Raw genomic sequence first — 18,858 nt, 5'->3', positions numbered from 1 at the left:
AAAGGTCTGAGTGGAGTTTCCCACATGAAGGTCATCTTTTTCCTTCTGATTCCTGGAAAAATGCAGGAGACTCAGTCCTATTGCAGTGGTGCAGGAAAAGCCTGCTGTGAAAAATGCCAAAGCACTGGACTTGAATCCATTCCTTTAGGGAGCACATCCTGTGCTGTAGCAGATCCAGCCCTCTTGTTCCACTGCATTGCTGACCGGCTAAGAATTCCCCAAAACAGAGTTTTCCAGCTGTCTCACAGAAGTCATAAGATGGTTTAGCTTCAAGGTCCTCTATTTCTCATTTCTTTTTCTTTGGTCCGCAGAGAAAAGAACGGCTCCACATAAAAGCAGCTCATAAAGACTTAATAGTTCTTTTTAGAAAGAATGTTGTAAGTATGGGACTGCTGAGCCTTACACATTAGTCTCCTCTGTTTCCTTCTGGCCTGTAAAACTGGATATCTTTCTTTCCTCTGCCCTGGAGAAGACAGAAAGATATAAGTCAAAACTGATGGAGTCACTACACATGGAGCCACTATAGAATAGGTCTCTAGTGGCAACTGTGTCCTCAGTGATATCTCTCTCCGGTATTTATGTGACACCATTACCAGCACCATCCTATTTCCTATATGTCATTGCTAAGTGCTGTTGGAGTCACTAACGTAGGAGAACAATGATTAGATGTTAATGGAGGGTCTTACCAAGACTGTGTTTCCACAGTCACAGTAGATCTGTGACCGACCATTATCCAGCAACACAAGTTTCATTTGGATCAGGCAGGGATATACGATTGTGATTATGCCACACCAGCTAAAGCACACAAAGTGGTGCCTGTGACAACTTTGGGTTTGCTGGTTGTGGGATGACACATGCCAGCTGAGCTGCCATAAAATTATGAGTGGTACAGACAGACAATACATGAGCTGGTGTAGTCTCCCAAGGAAAAGTTACCCCTTTAAAAGAAAACAAACGCAACTGAACCGCAAGAGTTATTTCAGTGCTTTGGGGCATATGGCCATGGCTGAAGTGCCCTAAAGCCAGCCTTACAATCTTCGTGACACGCAACCCTGAAGTCTCCAGTTAGACTCTGTGTATTGAGCGTATCATTTCTGCCTATGAGAGGTGACTGCTGCATTCACTGTGCAAATTGATGCACAAAGGATGTTCATCTCTGGTGAAATTAATCTCTGCACTAGAGGTTTTACAGACTATTTAACTCTCATTATGTGGTACACAGGCTGGGGGCAGGTGTCATTCTCACTTCTGGAACATAGTTTGCATCGGGCTGACAAAGCAATAGGCACTGAATGGGATGATGTGGTGCAGATAAACACGCAACAGAGTAATCTCTCAAAAGGCACTCTGGGTGCAGACACCTCTGTTTAGCAGTGTTGCTGCAGTGGGAAAGCAGTTCATGGTGGAGAAAACAGTATGGAAAGCTGAATTTTACTTTTGAGTATTTTTTTTAAGTAAGCAATCATCTGGCCAAAGGCAGATGACATTTCTATATGACTTCTTATATATGTATCCCTGATGTTTTATAAAGGAACTGTGATTCACATCTCAAATATTAGAAGCTTCCATTCCCCATTAGCTAGTGGCTACCAACTATATAATTGGATAACCACAAAAGACTATGTTGAAGTAACTTTTGTTAAAGTAACATTAAAGGGTCTGACTTAAAACCACAAAGGCTAGAAACTTCAGCACTGAAGCTGAAACCGCGGCTGTAATTCACTCAAGAGTCCACCACATATGGCATATATACTGTAAGACCACACACTATTCAGACTAGATCCCTGCAATATCTAGGCATCATTAAGAAACCAGAAGGTACAATTCTTTCTTTCACTCTTTTTTGTGGGATTTCTATGTTCTAATTAGGCCTTTATTGTTATGCTAATAATGTTTCTGTGATTAGACTTCTTAGTTTGAGAAATTCTTCTAAATTATTCTTCTCCTGTTGTTTGCAAGGGATAAGTAGACATGCGACACTCTGGAGTTTTTTTAATATTTGTGCCGAGAAGAATATATGCAATTTACACTTGAAACACCCTGAAAAATATCATGCCGCAATCCAAAAAAGTAACAGTAGTAAGCCAACTGGCATTCACTGCTATAACAAGATCATGCTGTATGCTTGCGTTTATTGAAGCACCAATGAACGGAGAAGTATTTTGGAAAACTTGCTCTCCCTCAGCAAGTTTCGGTATGTCTGTACTGCAGTTTGCAGAGACAACTGTTAATTTTGCCTGAGCAATTGCAGGTTCTGGAATAATGTAGCTTTAGGAGGCCAGGTAAATTAACATTTGTGAAGTTCCATGGCACTGTAGCTGTTCTGTCTCCATTCTCTAATGACCTCTTTTAGAGGTAGCTTGGATAGCTCTGTGCTACTCAGAAGTCAAATTACACAAAGCAAGAGGTCATGTCTGAACTTTCTGTGTTACCTTTCTGCATGAGAGTTCAGAAGATGGTGTGTGATAACACCTAAAAGAGTTTTAATTGTTTCACCCAAACTGTGATACCACTGAAATGCCTTTACTGCTGAGTCATTTACATTTTAGTTACTGATTTAAGCTAGCCTAGCCCAAGAGAAAGTTATCATCCTTTGAAGTGATACTCTCTTTCTGAAACACTCCATTAAAAAACCAGTGAGCTCTGTTTTCCAGTCACATCACTACTTTCTTGATACAAGAAATGATGAGCTATAAAAGCCTCAGAAACAGCCTTTCTGATTAAAGCTATCAAGAGCAAGATAGCCTCTGGAGTTGCATACTAAGGACCTGATTATCCCTTCACTTAGGTATAAATTAGAAATTACTGTTCTGAAATCAGTGAAGTTACAGAGTAAATCCAGTGTAAAGGAGAGGATAATTAGAGCCTGTATTATTTATTTCTAGCTTAAAGTAACGCACCCAGAGTTAGTAATTATATTTAATAAAATTTGTGTTCTGAAAGCTAAGGATTTCATATTTCATAACCAGAATATATAACAATGTTGTCTTTGCACTTGGTCTTTTCACAGTTCATTTTTGCTGTTACAAGGAAAAATTTATAAGCCTGTATTGCCGCCTTTCTGCTGTCATAGAGCTGGACTCTCTGAAAACCCAGCAATCCCTAAGGGAAGCAATTTCAGACAGTGAAGTCGCTGCAGCCAAACAAAGACACCAGCAAGTTATAGACTACATACAGGTAATGGTCTGTTTCTGACTATTCCAAGGAGATTTTAAGGTGGCTTTCTTAAAAGATTGCAGAAGTCTGTAATTTGAAATCTAAATGGAGAATTATTCACAGACATCACAAAAAGAGCAGTTGTATCATTTTTATGAAATTCAAACCCAGAACATGATTTCCTTAGTTGTTTCTTTTATACAAGGATTTTCATGGGTAAAATCAAATGACAGTTATACTGGACTGTTCTAAAGAAATGTGTCAGCCTGCTTATAAAACTCACTCCCATCTAATGTGAGGTAAGCTAGTACCATGCTTGGGCATTCATTTGTGTAAGAGTTTTTCTCTGTCTTTGTGAATTGAGGACATTTTTCACCATGATAAGCTGCCAATTAAAAAATCTAAAATGAAAATTCAGAGTAGGTTGTGGAGACAATCTTCATCAACAATATCACAGTGAAGAAAGCAGCTCTGCGTTGAAGATGGCAAGCTTGCCCCAAAAGCATCTGTAAGTCTGTCCAGCACCACACAGTGATACTGATTCAGTCCCCCAGTGCAGAAGGATCACAAATGTTATCCTACTTGTCTAATTTGCTTATTCTCTGTCTCTCACACTAATTTTCCTGTACTGTCCCAAATCAGGACTTTACCTACTCAACTCAGGGATCTTCGAACTACACCCCACTGTGCAGCATAGCAAGGCCTGGCCTTTTGCAAACCATTTTGGCAATTGGTTACTTATCGATAAGACTCATGACCTTTGCAGAGTGTATCTATGGACATGGCTGATCTGTCTTTCTACAAGTGAGGTGTAGATAAATTTACCGCTCTGTATCTGCAATATTAAAGCAACCTTCTGTCAGAATAGGGGCCAAGGCAACCATTTATCCCATTGATAATATGTCTGGCCCTCCATAATTATGAACAAGATGATAGTATTTCTGTTCCTCTTTGCTCTGAATTCAGACCCCCTTTGCCTTGTCCACTTTGGAGATTTTGGCAACCTTCAGGTGGGCAGAGAGGAATCCTCCATTGTACTTTCACCACTCATTCATCTCCTTCCTTCTCATCTTCCCATTCTCACACTCAGAAAATCCAGCTTTTTCCCAGTGTGCAGGAGAATTTGGAAAATTTGTACCCTTCACAGCAAAAATAAGTATATGTATATTAATATGTATGCACTGTATAGACAGTTCTGTGTTTGAGTCACATATATACATTGGGAAAATATGGGAGAACTTTTTAAACTTCAGTGTTTTGTGCTGAATTATTGTGACAGTGTATTAGCCTCATCAGGTTTCCTCTCAAATGAAAACCAGCTGTATTCCACCTATTGGCAAAAATATCTCAGCCCACCACATACCGCAATCTTCAGTGGTGACCATGAAACCGCAAGAGCATTTGTGTGATCCTAGATCTAAGACAGTGTTGAAGTCACTACACAAACCAAACATTGTAAAGAGCAAGGGAGTCTATATAAATGCAGTTCTGAAAAGGAGTCGGAGGGCAACTGAAAAGTAAAAATAATAAAAAAAAAAAGCCAACCAGCTGATAAGGTACTTGGAGTCTTTACCAGAGTGTTACACAGCAAAAAAAGAAATCTACAGACACTAAAACTAGAACTGAAGTTAAGCTGTAATTTACAGAGCATAGAGCTTCAAATGTTCCTAAATTGTAAAAGAACCACAGATCATTAAAATGACTGGTCCATTATCCCAGGAGACACTGCAGAATGGCATCAGGGAGAAAACCAAAAGGATTTGCATTTTATTAAACTGCATGCAGTATGATTTTTGTTTGGGGTTGAGGGAGGATCACAGAAAGGAAATATAAAATCTCCAAATAGGTGAGACATTTGCTAACTGGCATTCTCTTCATGGAGCTCCACTGAAGTCTTGGAATGACATAGGACTACGAATTAACTCTGAACCATTTGCTGTTCTTATCAGTGTATATTCTTAGCTCAGTTTAACTCAGTGGCAAGACTTGCACTGACATCACTGGAGTCTGGATTTCACCTTTACATAAAAATGGCCATACTAGGTCAAAACAAAGATCCATCTATCCAGCTCTCCTGTCTCCAACACAGCTCATCAAGAACTACCCTAGCTAATCTGGCATCTACAGTATCCTTTGGCAATAAATTCCACACTTTGAATGTGCATTTTGTGAAGAAGTATCTCCAACTAAGAGCATGTGCTGGAGAACTAGTCTCAGAATATGTCAGCTGCAGTCTCCTTTTTGCTGATCCCTCTGTTCCTTCCCTATTTGATAACGCTCGCTGCACAAAGCACCACTCACTTTGGCCTATCCATTTACCGACCTGGGCTCTCATTCTGCATTCTCACAGAATGTAACTTGTGTAACTACAAAGCCATTTCTTTTAAACATTGCAATATTCATATGAAGGCTCACTTCTTTAAATGCAGAAATCTTCTGTAGGAAGAGAAGTACAGGGGATGTTCTAGGAAGGCTACTGCAGCAGAAAGATATACTCACAGCTACTGTCATTTGCTGGTTGCAGCAACGTTTGCTCAGTCATCAAAGGTCTTGAATTGTTTGAAGATGTTAAAAGTGTTCCATTATCAAAAGGCTCTCAAGGCCCACATTAAACAGCCTCTTTCCTCTGTGCATAGATACTTAAAGCTATATCCTCCTCTTGACTTAGGCACTTGTCTCTTATTGCCATCAACAGGCACGTGTTAGAACTGTCTTAGTGTAAATTTATACTATTAAATTCACGCAGACCAAAATTATGATAAGGGAGAAAACCTGCAGTTTGGCTCATAGCTGTGCTGCGGCCCTCCATGTATGTACACTCTTCCACATGTATGTAAATTCTTCTGTTAAAAACTAGGTTTGATCTGAGCACTCTGCCTTTGAACACAATCGTGTGTTTGCAAGGATGCTCAAGCAGTCTTGCTTTCATTCCAGTACAGAATGAAACCAACTTTCAAGTGTGCTGCAAAATTGATCAAATTTTTTACTCCATCAAAAGACAATTTTCATTTTCTTCCCATGTCAGAGTTTAGGCTTGGATTCACCCCTCCTAACTACAAGTTCTTACCTAAGGCACCTAATTTGAGAGTCTGGTGGTCCTAAGCAGCATCTGCAGTGGTGGAGGAGAACAAGCACCTAACCAAAGGCAGTTCAGACCACCAAAATCTGAATTGTCTTGTCAGGGGATCCTGCTCCTCCCTGTTGGCAGTGGCTACACACTTACTTAGGCACCTGAAGAACGTACACACTTAGGTAAAATTAATACACAGGCTTAACTGTACTTTTTGACCATTTTTTTCTCTACAGCAAATTGATGAGATCTGGAAGGAAATGAGATGGATCACAGAAGCACTGCAGTATGCAAGATACAAGCAGCCAGCAGCTGGCCTACTCATAAAGAAGCTTGTGGATCTTTCACAAGAACACTCTCAAAAGAAAATCAGTTCAACCTCTTCACATTTAGATTGTCTTCCTTCACCTCCTCCTTCACCTGAGGCTAGAATGCAGAGGAGAAAAGCTGTGAGTGGTAAGAGAATTTTCTTTTGTTCATCAAGCAAAATCTCTGAACTCACTTTTAATTGTACCAGTTCTTGTATGTCTTTCTATAAAAGGAGTAAATTTTTCCCCATACCTGCCAAGGTATTTTAACAATCATTTTACCAATCATTTGCCACTCAATATCCTGAGATCCTTCTACAATCTTTACAATCAATTTTTGTTTTCAGCTACTCAGAATAAACGCTTATCATCAGCCAACTTTGTCACCTCACTATTCCAGATCATTTAATGAACAAGTTGAAAGGGACAAGAGCTATCACTGACTTCTCCATGATGTCCAGAATTAGAAAAATCCATCCATAGTGAAAGCTGACTTCTTCAATTGTTGTCTACACTGACAATCTGCTGTTAGTATATGGAGGGAACTTTCTCTTTCTCTCAGTTACAGCTTCACTGCTTGACAACCTGTGGTAAAGCACCTTGTCAAAGGCTCTTCAAAAAGCTAAGGATGCCTGTATTAATTGTGCACATGTTCAGAGTTTTATTAGGCTGGTGAGGCATGAGTTGCTAGGCAAAAGCTACTGACCCTTCTCATAACTCATGCATCTATCTATTCTTTACCATAGTTTCTAATAATTTGTCTGGAATCTAAGTCAGACTTTTCCATAGTCTCCACTTGTCGCCTTCTGTTTCTCTGATATTGCAGCCATTTTCTTTCCATGCTTTGACTGTTCCTCTGCTTTGGAGCAGTTCTTTCTTATGCTCCTCTTGCTTTATTTTGATAGAGCAAATTCTAGTGCAAATAGTCCAGTTTGATTGAACAGTCGTTTTCACATACCTCAGTGTTGTCAGTGTTTTAGACAAGCACTTTAAAACACAGAATTACACACTAAGTACCCACCTCATTGACCATTATTGCTTCTCTGAACAGCTGGAAAATTAAACTGATGAAAGAAATGGATCACAGCAAATAAAGATGAAGCAAATTAAACAGTAACACCTACTTTGCCAGCAGAATAAGGACTTCAGAGAAAAATGTAAACCAGCTTTCTGCTGAGCTGTCTTTAAGCAACGAGTAAATGAAACAGCAGAAACAAAAGCAACAGATGCTGCATTAAGCAACTGCCATGGCCATTTTGTAATAATAATTTGTTTTTTCAAACTGGCAGTTTTATACAGTTAAGAAAAATGAATAAATCTACTCTGATTTGACTAGGTTAAAAGAAAAGAAACCCAAAGATAATGGTGCTTTGATTCGCTCCATTACACAGTGGTGTTCTTTCTCAGCATCTCCCCTTGAGCTAATTTTTTCCCTGTATTACAGACCATGAATGCCGAATAATCCTTAGCTCTGGCAGCATGTAACCTAGAGCATTATCTTGTCCTGCATGAGCTTGATTCATTATTGCTGTGCTACATGGTAACTTACACTAGGTCAACGTGAATAGTCAGCACTGTATAAAATCTACATTTTTTTTTCCTTGGATCTAATATAAACTATCCAGGGCAGTGAAGCATGAATCCATTCTATCACATATGCCACTATTTATTATGTTATTGATCCTTCCGTAGCTAAAAGACAGGGGTGATTTCAGTGCCAGTGTGTTTTGGTCAACAAATTTAGATTTGAATTAAGTGTGTCTGATTTGGATTTGAACATACATAATGCACCTGACTAGCAAAAGAGTAGTTTTTGTTCATCTGCCTCCATGTCTTGCCTCAAGCCTCTTATGCACACATACAGTTGCACCCTACTCACAATTACAGAGGTAGAAATCTGGAGTAACTCAACTGACATCTTTAATAAGAACAGAACCTGGATTAGTTTTTCTCTTTCCCAGATCTCCATCTCTATGAAATTTGGTGAAAACAAGATAAAAGAAAACAGATCTTTTCACAACTTAGTCAAAATTCAGACTCTTCCCTCAATATAATAAACAAATCCTTTTTGGTTTTCCTAATTCTATCGCTACCTCTCTAACAGGTCCGTAAATCCTCCCTGACTACTGTCTTTGCTGTCACCTAGGCCCATGAACAATTCCACAGAGGAAACACACACACACATTTTCAGGACTGTAGATTTGATTTTAAATTAAGAAAAACTATACATAAATGACAGTTAAGCAATTTCTCTCCCTTGCTTGTCTTCTTAGTGTTAATCAGTCCTCTTTGCAGATTCCCAGCCCTGCTCAGATGAAGAAGGCTGCTCTGAAGTATTCCTTCCAACCGACAGTGACTATGACTCCAGTGATGCTTTAAGCCCCAGAGAATTAGACCTGATTTACTCCTCCTCCCATGACATATCCCAGCAGGCAGGCAGCGGCCTGGGTGGCAGTGCACCTGATGTTCTCCAAGCGCATGACATGAAGCCTTGCCTAACACTGAAAGACGGCCTGACAGAGTGTAGTGCCTTTGATACTAATGCTGAATATTGCACAGAACACATGAGCAATCTAACAATGTCAGGGCTTACAACGAAAAGCATAGACAAGTCCTCTAGCTCCAAGCAGCCATTGAGCTTTATAGGGAAAAAAATGCTGGGGAAGCACCAACATTGCAACTACTTCAGCTGGCATCATCGTTGGCTGCGTGTGCACAGCGAGACGCAGGCTGGGTCTCTGTCTGAAGGTGTGTATACTCAGCATCTCACAAGATCTTCAGACCTGTCTCAAGAACCTACCCCCAGTGAGCAGTTAAAGATTCCCATCGATGAGTCTCGGAGCGCTTTCTTATCTCATGCATCCAGCCTTCCTGAAGATGGGAAAGGCAAGTGTGAGGAATCAAGGAAGAATGCCCACAGCATACATGTGGAGCCTTATAAAACTACATTTCTAGGTGAAGAGGGCAAGTCCTGGGCAATGAGCACAGAGTCTGGAGAACAGAGGGACGTGCACAATGCTATGCAACAGATAACGGGTCCAGATGGCCAGTCGGGTTCTGCTGTCTCGGAAGACTTCAGCAGCACACTTTAACCCCAGACGTCTGCATTGCTTCCCACTGCTCCACAATGACCTAGTGAGCATTATGCGCATTGGACCATACTTTCAAAACCGCTTGTAAAAATCCAGCTCCTGAGGTGGCAACTCGTGCCACTCAAAAGAATCCTAATCTTTTGACTTCATCACCAGATTTCTGGTCTTACAGGGGTATCTGTCATGATGCAAGCACTATTACTGGCATCTGCAGTTTTGCAGGTAGAGTTGTAACGGTCACCACATAACAGAACAATCTGTGGCTGCAAATCTACTAATCGGGTTTTGCAGTTCTCTTGATTTCCATGTATCTCTGAGCATGCAAAATTTTAAGCATGAGTGGTTCTGCCTGCAAGTTAGCAGAAATTGTAACATCCTTGGTGTTGTCATGTTAGGACTGTGTCCTAAACTTCTACTCACCTTTTTTCCACCATTCCCTATAAATTTTTCTACTTCTCAGCCTTCTTGAATGGATTTAGGCTGCATATAACTAAAGTGCTAATTAGTCTAGTAACACAGTTAACCCAGAGTTTCTAGCAACTTACAGAGAAATTAAAATTCTTTCTATGTCTAGAAAATGCAGTCAACACCATCTCTGAATGCTGTCAGAGCCTGACGATTATTACAATGGGGTTTTTATCAGGAGCTTGGATTTCAAATTGTATAAGGAGCAAATTATTTTAAAAGCTTAGGCGGTGAACCTCTGAGGTCAAGAGCAGGCAGAAGGAGGCCGAGTTCTGAAGCAATAATATGCAGGGTCTGAGTGAGACTGAAGAAAAGCTTGGTCTTTTCTTCTGCCCACCAGACAAGAACACATTTCTTTATGTTGGCGGCACTCTCATACACGCATCGGAAAGAAATGCCCCTACTTCTGTTCCTGAATATTCACTGTAAACTTCAGGGGTATTTGATCATCACATCTGAAATTGGGATATTCTAGCAATTCAGATTAGGGAAATTTGGGTTGCAGTTTGAATAAGATTTTTTATTTCTGCCACCAATGAATATTAATATCATCAGGAGGGTGGGAGGTGGTGCTTTAGCACGCCATATTTGTCTAATCGCAGATCAAGGTGACACGTGATTTTGTCCTTTGCAACCAGAATAAGACTTACAGTGCTACAGAAGATGTTCTCAAAAATGAAATCTACATTAATGAGAAGCATAACATTTGAGTCACTAAGAAATAAACTAATGTGGAGAGAAACCCCAGCTGTTGCACAAGCTTTAATTTTTCTTAAACAGTTCTTGAAGTTTAATTTTATGGGCCACATTCCTGCTGGTTAAATTCCCTCACTCCATGTTTGTGCAGCCTTCTACCTTTCAATTTTTCAGCCTCCAGGTGGATACATTCTAAGGCCTCCAATAAAGGGATTTGAGTTAAATAGTTGAGTTTACAAGTCCTTGAGGTAAAGGTAAGGATTTGGGCCCATGATCTGTGGTCCTTATTAAAATAGCACTTCCATAACCCCAGTGCTATTAAAATCCCTGTGAACTCAATCCATAAATTCAAAAATAAATGTTATTCATGATTTCGTGCTTGGTCAGTATGTGGAAGCCAAGAAGAGTCTTTGCAGTGATATAAGGGCAAAAACTTTCTATAAGGGATTTACGTTTGTAACTTCTCTTTTGGGGAGAGGGAAGTTAACTTTTTGCACCAAAAATATTCATTCATTACCTGATCCAAAGCTCAGCAAGGATGGAAAGACTTCCATTCACCTCCACAGGCTTTGAATGAGACCCATACTGAAAATTCCTGTGGGTGAGAAGATGTGGGGGGGAGCAGAAGAGTCAGTGCCAATTTGCAGCTAGAAGGACATACATTGTATGTTTTATGCCACATGGAGCTGCATGGGGAAAACCTGACTCACACACCATCGAACCAAACACTGATGTCGTACTGTCGCTGAAGGCAGTAACAGCTTGTTACATTAGATTATGTTCATTAGCAGAAGGCTTGTCACCAGGGAGAGCCAGAACAATGTAATGCTCATATTCAGAAATCAAAATCATTTACATTGTTTTCTAGTGTACAGCACCTAGCCAAGGCTCCCCTGATCTGTGTAGCCTCTAAGTAAAAATGCCATAAAACTGTCTATTAAAGAATAAAAATAACAATATGCTGAGACCATATGTTTTTGCAGGAAGTGACGAGATAAAACAAGATGTTCCTAAATGAAACCCACCTGATCTTGCTTGGGCTCTTCAGGAACAGGGAGGGCAAGAAGTAGCAAAATCTACCGCAGAACAGGTACACACTGCTGGTTAGAGAAGGATGTAAAAACCTCTGTTATCTACTGCTGCTGCTGGACTTTCCCAGAAGTAGTCATGTGTCTAATAAAGAGCTGGATTCTTTACTGGTAGAAAGGGCTTGGCTTCATCCTAATCTTCTGTGCTAAGATGGAATTTGACTCTGGGAGTGCAAATGCCAGCCACAATCTACCCCATCTTGATTTTAACCTTGTTATATGCAAGTACTGTTTACATGGTGGCCAATGGGGCATGCCTCCTAGATCCTATGACCTCTAGAGTGAGGTTCTTCCACATACTTTAATACTCAAAGTAGTAATTGATAGTTCTGACTTCAAAAACTTCTACTTACAAAGCACCGAGTTATCTTTTGGTAGAAATATACGTTCTTTGTTCAAAATTGCTATCCCTACCTATTCAGTGGGTGAGTAAAGCAGCTCCTTAAAAGAACAGTCATGAACACACAGAGCTAAATAAATAGTAGAAAGCGGTGCCTTTCAAGTACTGTCATAATAGCAATCATAACACTTCCCCAGTTCTCGTAGGAAGATCACTCACACATTTCAGAAGGAACTATAGCAATTCAGAGGAATCCTGCAAAATACATCCCCACTCCATAAAGGCACGAGTAACTCTTCCGAGTAGAGCTTAAGAGTAAAGGCTCACAGTCACAAACCAAATTAAAATTAGGAACTCAGACCTTTGCTTTAATTACTAGGAACCCTTTCTCCAGATTGAGCTAGATTGCCCCTCCAAGGATTCTTGCACAGAAATGGGAAATGCTGTGGCTCAGAGCCCACAGCATACTAGAATTTCATTAGCCAGCAGATAGCTCATTCAAATGAGTCTGTACTCACTTTGTATCAGCTGAAGCTCTGCTCTAAAATCAATACTTCTGGATATCTTTCTCTCTTGCTCATGTATCTTGCCACAGAACCTTTGTCTTGCTTTTTCAAGGGAGTATATTTTCATGTCGCCTGAACCCAGTCCCTCCCACTTCTAGGCATGACCTGGACTGGCTGGAAAAGAATATAGTGCTTTAACATTATGACTTCACAAAAAAATCAAGCATGGACCATATCTCCTATGGTCTAAAACTTTCCTGTTTCTGCTGACAGGAAGCTAGAGATAGGTAAACTGCAAGGTTTATACGCAAAATTCCTTGCATCCGCAAGAAGGCAGTCTGCCCATGGACAGTTTGCCTCAAGAAACCTGTGGCTCAAGCATTTATGTCCCATGCTTCTATTATCTTTTTCTTTGCCTTTAGAAATGAATTAATAATTGGGTTTTCTATACAGTAAGAGCACACACGGAGTAATTATAAATTATTATTTTTAAATATAGATGTTAAAGGGGCAGGGGGAAGATGGAATATTTTATTGTGAACATTTATGTTTAGAGTGTTTTGGAAAGAGATGGTGCATCTTTAAATTCTCTGTGGTATAAAGAAATGCATTAAGTTGCTGGTCAACTCTTTTAAGGTGTTCAAATGCATGGCTGATGACTGTTATGTAAAACTGCAATACAGCCTTACAAACAACAAGGTTATAGTGTATTTGAAAATGTGGTATACAGCTTGGAAGCTTACTCTGAATTTCTCTGAGGTGTTGAACTTTGCCATCAGCAAAAAGTATTTTTAGTAAAGAGGCCCTGAATTTTCAGACAACAGAGATTTCATTGGGTTGGGTCTCTGATTTTTCCACTACAGAAAAACATTAAATAGCCAGAATGCTTTATTTGTAAGTATAATTTATCTTTTGATTCCATAAAAGTAGAATTCATAAGGCTAAATTATGCCTAGAAGTGAGAAGCAGAACTGTTGGCCCGGTATATTCTTTGCAAAAACCAAGGGCAAACGTTCCCTGAGGTGGGCTGAGCGTGACACTCCGGAAGCATGCTCTGGCCAATGGTTCGCCCCTCTCTGTGCAGGCACCAGCTACAGCCCTCTCTTCTTCCTGCTACGGACACATTTGCAAAGTCATTACCAGTCATTTTGTTGGTTTGGCTGGGTGTTGGAGCTGGCCCCACGCATTGTCGAAAGCTGTACAGACCCTACCAGCGCAGAGACCATCTCTCCTCGGTGTTGGTGTTTCTGAGCTCCTACCCAGCGGGCTGTCTCTCATCCGGGGTGAAGCAAGAGCCAGGCTAGAATACCTTCCTCAGCCTTTTCGTACCACAGCACCTTGGGCAAGATTTAGCCTTTGAACCAGTCATCCTACACTAGGGTAACGTGTTACTACGCTCATCTGTCACTAGGCTACAGAAAACCTCCTATTCTGCCAGTCAAATAAGAAGAATAAGTTTTTTATCTTTAGTTATTTTCATTTTCTTTCTTGGAAAAGCTATGTGAAATTGATCTAACATAAGAGAGCGTGATTGGTGTAGCACTAACCTACCTTGTTACTGTGAACTGTAGTAATTTATTAAGCAGATTTTAAGCTAAACGCACAGACTTTTTGTGTTTTACTTGGGTCAGTTTGGGCTCAGTCCTGCTGTCCTTGGACCTCCTTCCAGGTTCTTGTGCACCAGTACAGATCAAGAGTAGTTCCCCTGAAGCCAAGTCAGGTATCACCTTGCACAAACCAACACACCTCCACTCACCCGCAAGGCGGAGGGTCTGGATCGGTGGAGTCATCATGAAAACAACACATTTATGCTGGTGTACAAAACGATACATGTAAGGAAGCCAAGAGGGGGTTTATCTCATGGAATATTCCCCCCGAGGTCACAGGGAGCGAGCCCACCATGCTGCTGTGTCACCATTTGTACTGAAGGGGGAAATACATACTGCATAATATATTGCTATATTTTATAGTAGTGACCAAATTTATCTCCCATATTATGCAAATGAATCCCCTACAGAACGCAATGGCAGTTCCAGCTATTTCGCTGATAAAAATGAAGACTGTTTAGGGTTATTGGGGACCTGGGGGAGGGGAAGAGGGGTTGTTTGGTTTTTTCCCCTCAGAGAAAAAGTAATTTAAGTGAAATGTGCAAGGCAGTGTTTAATTGCTTCCTGCCTTGTTTGTACATAGCAATTTGGCTGTTTATTGGTTGTCTTTGTTCAGATTTTTATTGTAACTTGTTGCTATATATGCAACCAAGCGTATGTTAAAGTTTAAACTTTGCTACATAATAATGCACAATTTTATGTGCTTTAAAACTTTGTAAATATATAGATGAACAATGTATGCTGTGCTAACTGTGATCTTGGGACTTGACACAACAATATTTTCATGCATACATACCTGCAAATGGTTTGAAAATAGAAAAATATATATTGAGGATGGCCATGAGCCAAGAGTAAATGAGTGCCGTATGACTCATACTTCTTTAATAATTCCTGAAAGAGGCATGTATAGCACATAAAGTAGACAATAAAAATAATTTTCAAGACTACAAATATTTTTTATAACTTCAGATATTAAATACTATTTTAGAAAAAAGATTGGTTGGTAAAAGAAATCTTAGGTTTATTCAAGTGAATCATTGTCATAAAAATGTTCTTAACATAGATTTTTTTGTTTGATCTAATATCACAGAAACCTAGCTCTTTTAAGATGTAGAAGACTTGAAATGCTTTTGCATTCTTACAACTCCTGTGATCTTCTAAAATTATGTACTTCAAGTCTTCTCCCTCATTAACACAAAAATGCTAGTGTACACATTCACATAATCCTAAATACCATGTGTACTTGTGTCTGATCTTTAACCTGTACCTTTTAAAATATGTTCTATCGGACCATCGTCAGGTACCCACGTATGTGAGCTTTACAGTCCATGGAAATCTGAATGTAATTTGTGTGTTTCTCTGAATTCTTCTATTTTTATTGGAAAGTGACTTTTTCTAAGGCCAAGCTTTCAAATATGGTCTCCAAATTTTTATTTTGGTCTACACATTTAGAAACTTAAACGAAACAGGCATGGCTTCCAGAGTTTAGGGGTAAAAATAACCTCCCATCAAAGCCAACAGAAATTTTAAATTCAATCTATACAAATGTAAATGCCTTAATCAGAAGTGATATCTGGGTAGTCAGATTTGAAGTGGCATCTTTGTAACCTGTGTGTTATAACTGCAGAAGCTGCTAGCGTCTTCACGCCGAAGCAGCGGGGAGCAGAGCAACGTCGCAGGCCGACAGACTGAGCCCTCTTTCTCCAAGCCCGGGGGCTGTCGCACAGGCTCTGCGGCTTTCAGCCCTGTATTTACAACGACAAACAAACAGAATCTGCTCTGCATTTCAGGTGTGAATCCATGCTTTCAAGCCCCATTGTAAACATACCATACTGTGGGTATGTATAATCTGCTTGCAGTCGAGAAATACCCCAGGTATGACCTACTGAGTGAATGACCTTATAAAAGTGAAACTCACTTTCCTGTTGATTCCTCTGTTTTTCACACACTCATACACAGATGGCAACATTTCTAATGTAATACAAAATTGGGTTACTGTACTTACACAAGACAAATATGAACAACTCCATTTTATATACTGAAGTGAAACTGGAAGGATTCTGCTTTGGGTCACTGTTTACCTTGTTTCAGAGACGGACGGGTTGCTAAATGTATTTTAACCACCGTAGTGTCGGATCCTCTCAACGTTTCATGTACTGTTCTCCCTTTTGTACAGATAATGCCACAACTGGAATAAGTGACATGCCCAAGGTCACACAGAGAGCTTGTGACAGAGCAGGGACACAACTTTCTGGCTAGCATCCTTATAACATCGTCAATTATCCATAGCTTATGCACAAGTATATATGGTAATGTAAAGGTTGACAAATGTCTGTATTTCAGCCATGACATGCCAACTCACTGCAAGCTTCAGAATAACAGCATCTTACTGGAATATCTGTGGATATTTTGACACATGGAAATATTTTAACCAAAACGCAGCCGAAGTGGAGTTAAGCAGCAGAGCAAAATAATTTGTAAAATGTAAGATAATATGTGACTGTCCATCATTTCTGCTTCCTTGATTTTTAATTTCAAAACATTAAGATTGTTACCACATTTACTAAGATAGTAAAACAAAAAAAACCACAAATGCAAGTAATTAGTCATGTACAGTAACCTAAGAAATTAACTAGAAAAAACACCGCAAGACAAAGAAGGAATTTTGTGTGCATGTACTTAAATTCCTTTGGTGCATTTTTGCATGTACCATGCATTTCTTAGGGCCTGGTTTTGTTTTGCTTGCCCCAAGCTGAGATTTCTTTGTTGTATCAGAAGATAAGTAGGTGAACAGTGCAATTGTTACAGACCTTTATGACAAGTTTGCTACGGTTTCTTGAAGGACAATGCTGGTTTATAATTGCCTCTGTGTTCTATGCTGTTTTACTGAAATGCTTTAAAAGCAACTGGAAAGAAGTTAACAAACTCTTACAGGCATGTTTTTTTACTTGTTCTTCTGACAGCAAAAAGATAAGCATTTTGCTGTTCCATTCAAATATATTAACTTCTATAAACTGTCATCCCTCTGAGCAAACTATTAACTTATTTTTTAAGTCTGTCTTTAAATAAAAACTTTGGGTTTGACTTGGGGGTTTTTGTTTGTTTTCTAAACACACAACAAACCTTCACTAATAAGCTTCACTGTTCTCTTCCCCAGACTGCTGTTTCCAAACAAATAAATCTTCATTGAGAAAGGGGTTATTAAAAATGTTTCTATTAGTTTTTAATTAATACTAATTAACTACTCCTAATTAATTAATAGGGCTTCTGCTCCTTGCCTGTGTGAATAGCAGATCTAATTATTCTGATTCTCCAGTTCATCTTTATTATAGCAAACATGCAGGAAAAAAATTTGGGTAGAATCCTCCCCTCTGCTACTCACATACACACTCGGTTACAGAGAAAAAATGGTAAACTTAGCAGCAATTTTTGAGCTTTATAAACCAGTATTAATGTCAACTTAAAGACAAAACAGCCGTTTAAGCCAGTAAATATAAATGCTCTGGTTTGGAAATAGAGAAATTATATCACTGAATTTGGTGATATGGGCATTTCTTTGACTGAATCAATGTGATATTTTCAAAATCAATAATTTTAAAATTTTAACCAAATTTGATTTTCCATGGGAAAAAAAGGCAATGCCAAAATGTTTTGTCCAGCACTCTTTGTAATCACATTCTGAAAATCCTGAAGCAAAACATTTCAAGCATGGATGCCTTCATTAAGTGGTGATAAATAAATCCGTAATAGATGACTGGATTGAAACACCCTTCTGTAAGAAATGCCAACATCTGCCATTGCTGCTGATTTTAGTGGTACTTAGGGATGCTCCTCACTTCTGAAAATCAGGTGTTTTGTTTAAGAGTCACACATGTATGGGATCATGGCTCTGGTTCCCCTCAGCTGTGATCATTTCTGGGCCGCAAAAGATTTTGCCACCTACGTGGAGGTCCTCCACAAGGACGTGCATGGCCTTTGCCCTTTCCCGTATTGTTTTTTAAAATGTTTGAGAAAGAAAAATGTTGCTCTTCTTTTTGCTTATCTTTTTTTTCCTGAAACAGTCTCAGAATGGAGCCAAATCAGAACTTGGGCTTGAATAGTTTAACGCCTGATTCTCATGGCTACAGATGCTTTGAACCCAGCCCCAGCAGAACAAGGATGTTTTCAAGCTTTCTTCCGAGGCACACTTGCTCCTTCCCCCTTCTATGCCTTGTGGTTTTGTTCTGATCCCCTGCTCTCTCGTCGCTCCATCCTGATCCCTCTCTTTCTCGAGTCTGAGTCACAAGAGCAATAACCCTGCCTGCTTCGACCTACTCAGTACCTCAGCTGTTAGGGTAAAGCGCACGCTCCCAAGGGACTCACGTTTGAGTACAACCCCAGGATTGTCAGGGCTCTGGCTGGCAGTGCTGCCGAGGGGACAGTCTAAGGCTCTATTTTAATCTTCTGGAGTCCGGCCAAACACTGGAATGGAGCTGCCAGCGCTAGGGGGGCCCTCCTGCTCACTGAGCCTGACCTCCCATCAGGAGAGGT

General features: G+C 39.9%; 1 protein-coding gene across 3 annotated transcripts in view; it reads left to right on the top strand.

Moving 5' to 3' along the window:
- The window catches only part of ANKFN1 (ankyrin repeat and fibronectin type III domain containing 1), a 120,140-nt gene extending 102,786 nt beyond the window's left edge, over positions 1-17,354 (top strand). For all 3 annotated transcript variants that reach the window (XM_075441172.1, XM_075441173.1, XM_075441174.1), the window contains 3 exons: positions 3,011-3,177; positions 6,463-6,682; positions 8,830-17,354. In XM_075441172.1, the coding sequence (XP_075297287.1) occupies positions 3,011-3,177; positions 6,463-6,682; positions 8,830-9,626 (1,184 nt within the window). In that variant the 3' untranslated portion in view covers positions 9,627-17,354. The remainder of the gene's footprint in view (positions 1-3,010; positions 3,178-6,462; positions 6,683-8,829) is intronic.
- Positions 17,355-18,858: the final 1,504 nt, after the last annotated feature.

This window comes from Opisthocomus hoazin, chromosome 21, assembly GCF_030867145.1.
Source record: "Opisthocomus hoazin isolate bOpiHoa1 chromosome 21, bOpiHoa1.hap1, whole genome shotgun sequence".
NCBI lineage: Eukaryota > Metazoa > Chordata > Aves > Opisthocomiformes > Opisthocomidae > Opisthocomus > Opisthocomus hoazin.
This window is presented reverse-complemented; position numbering and strand designations above follow the sequence as displayed.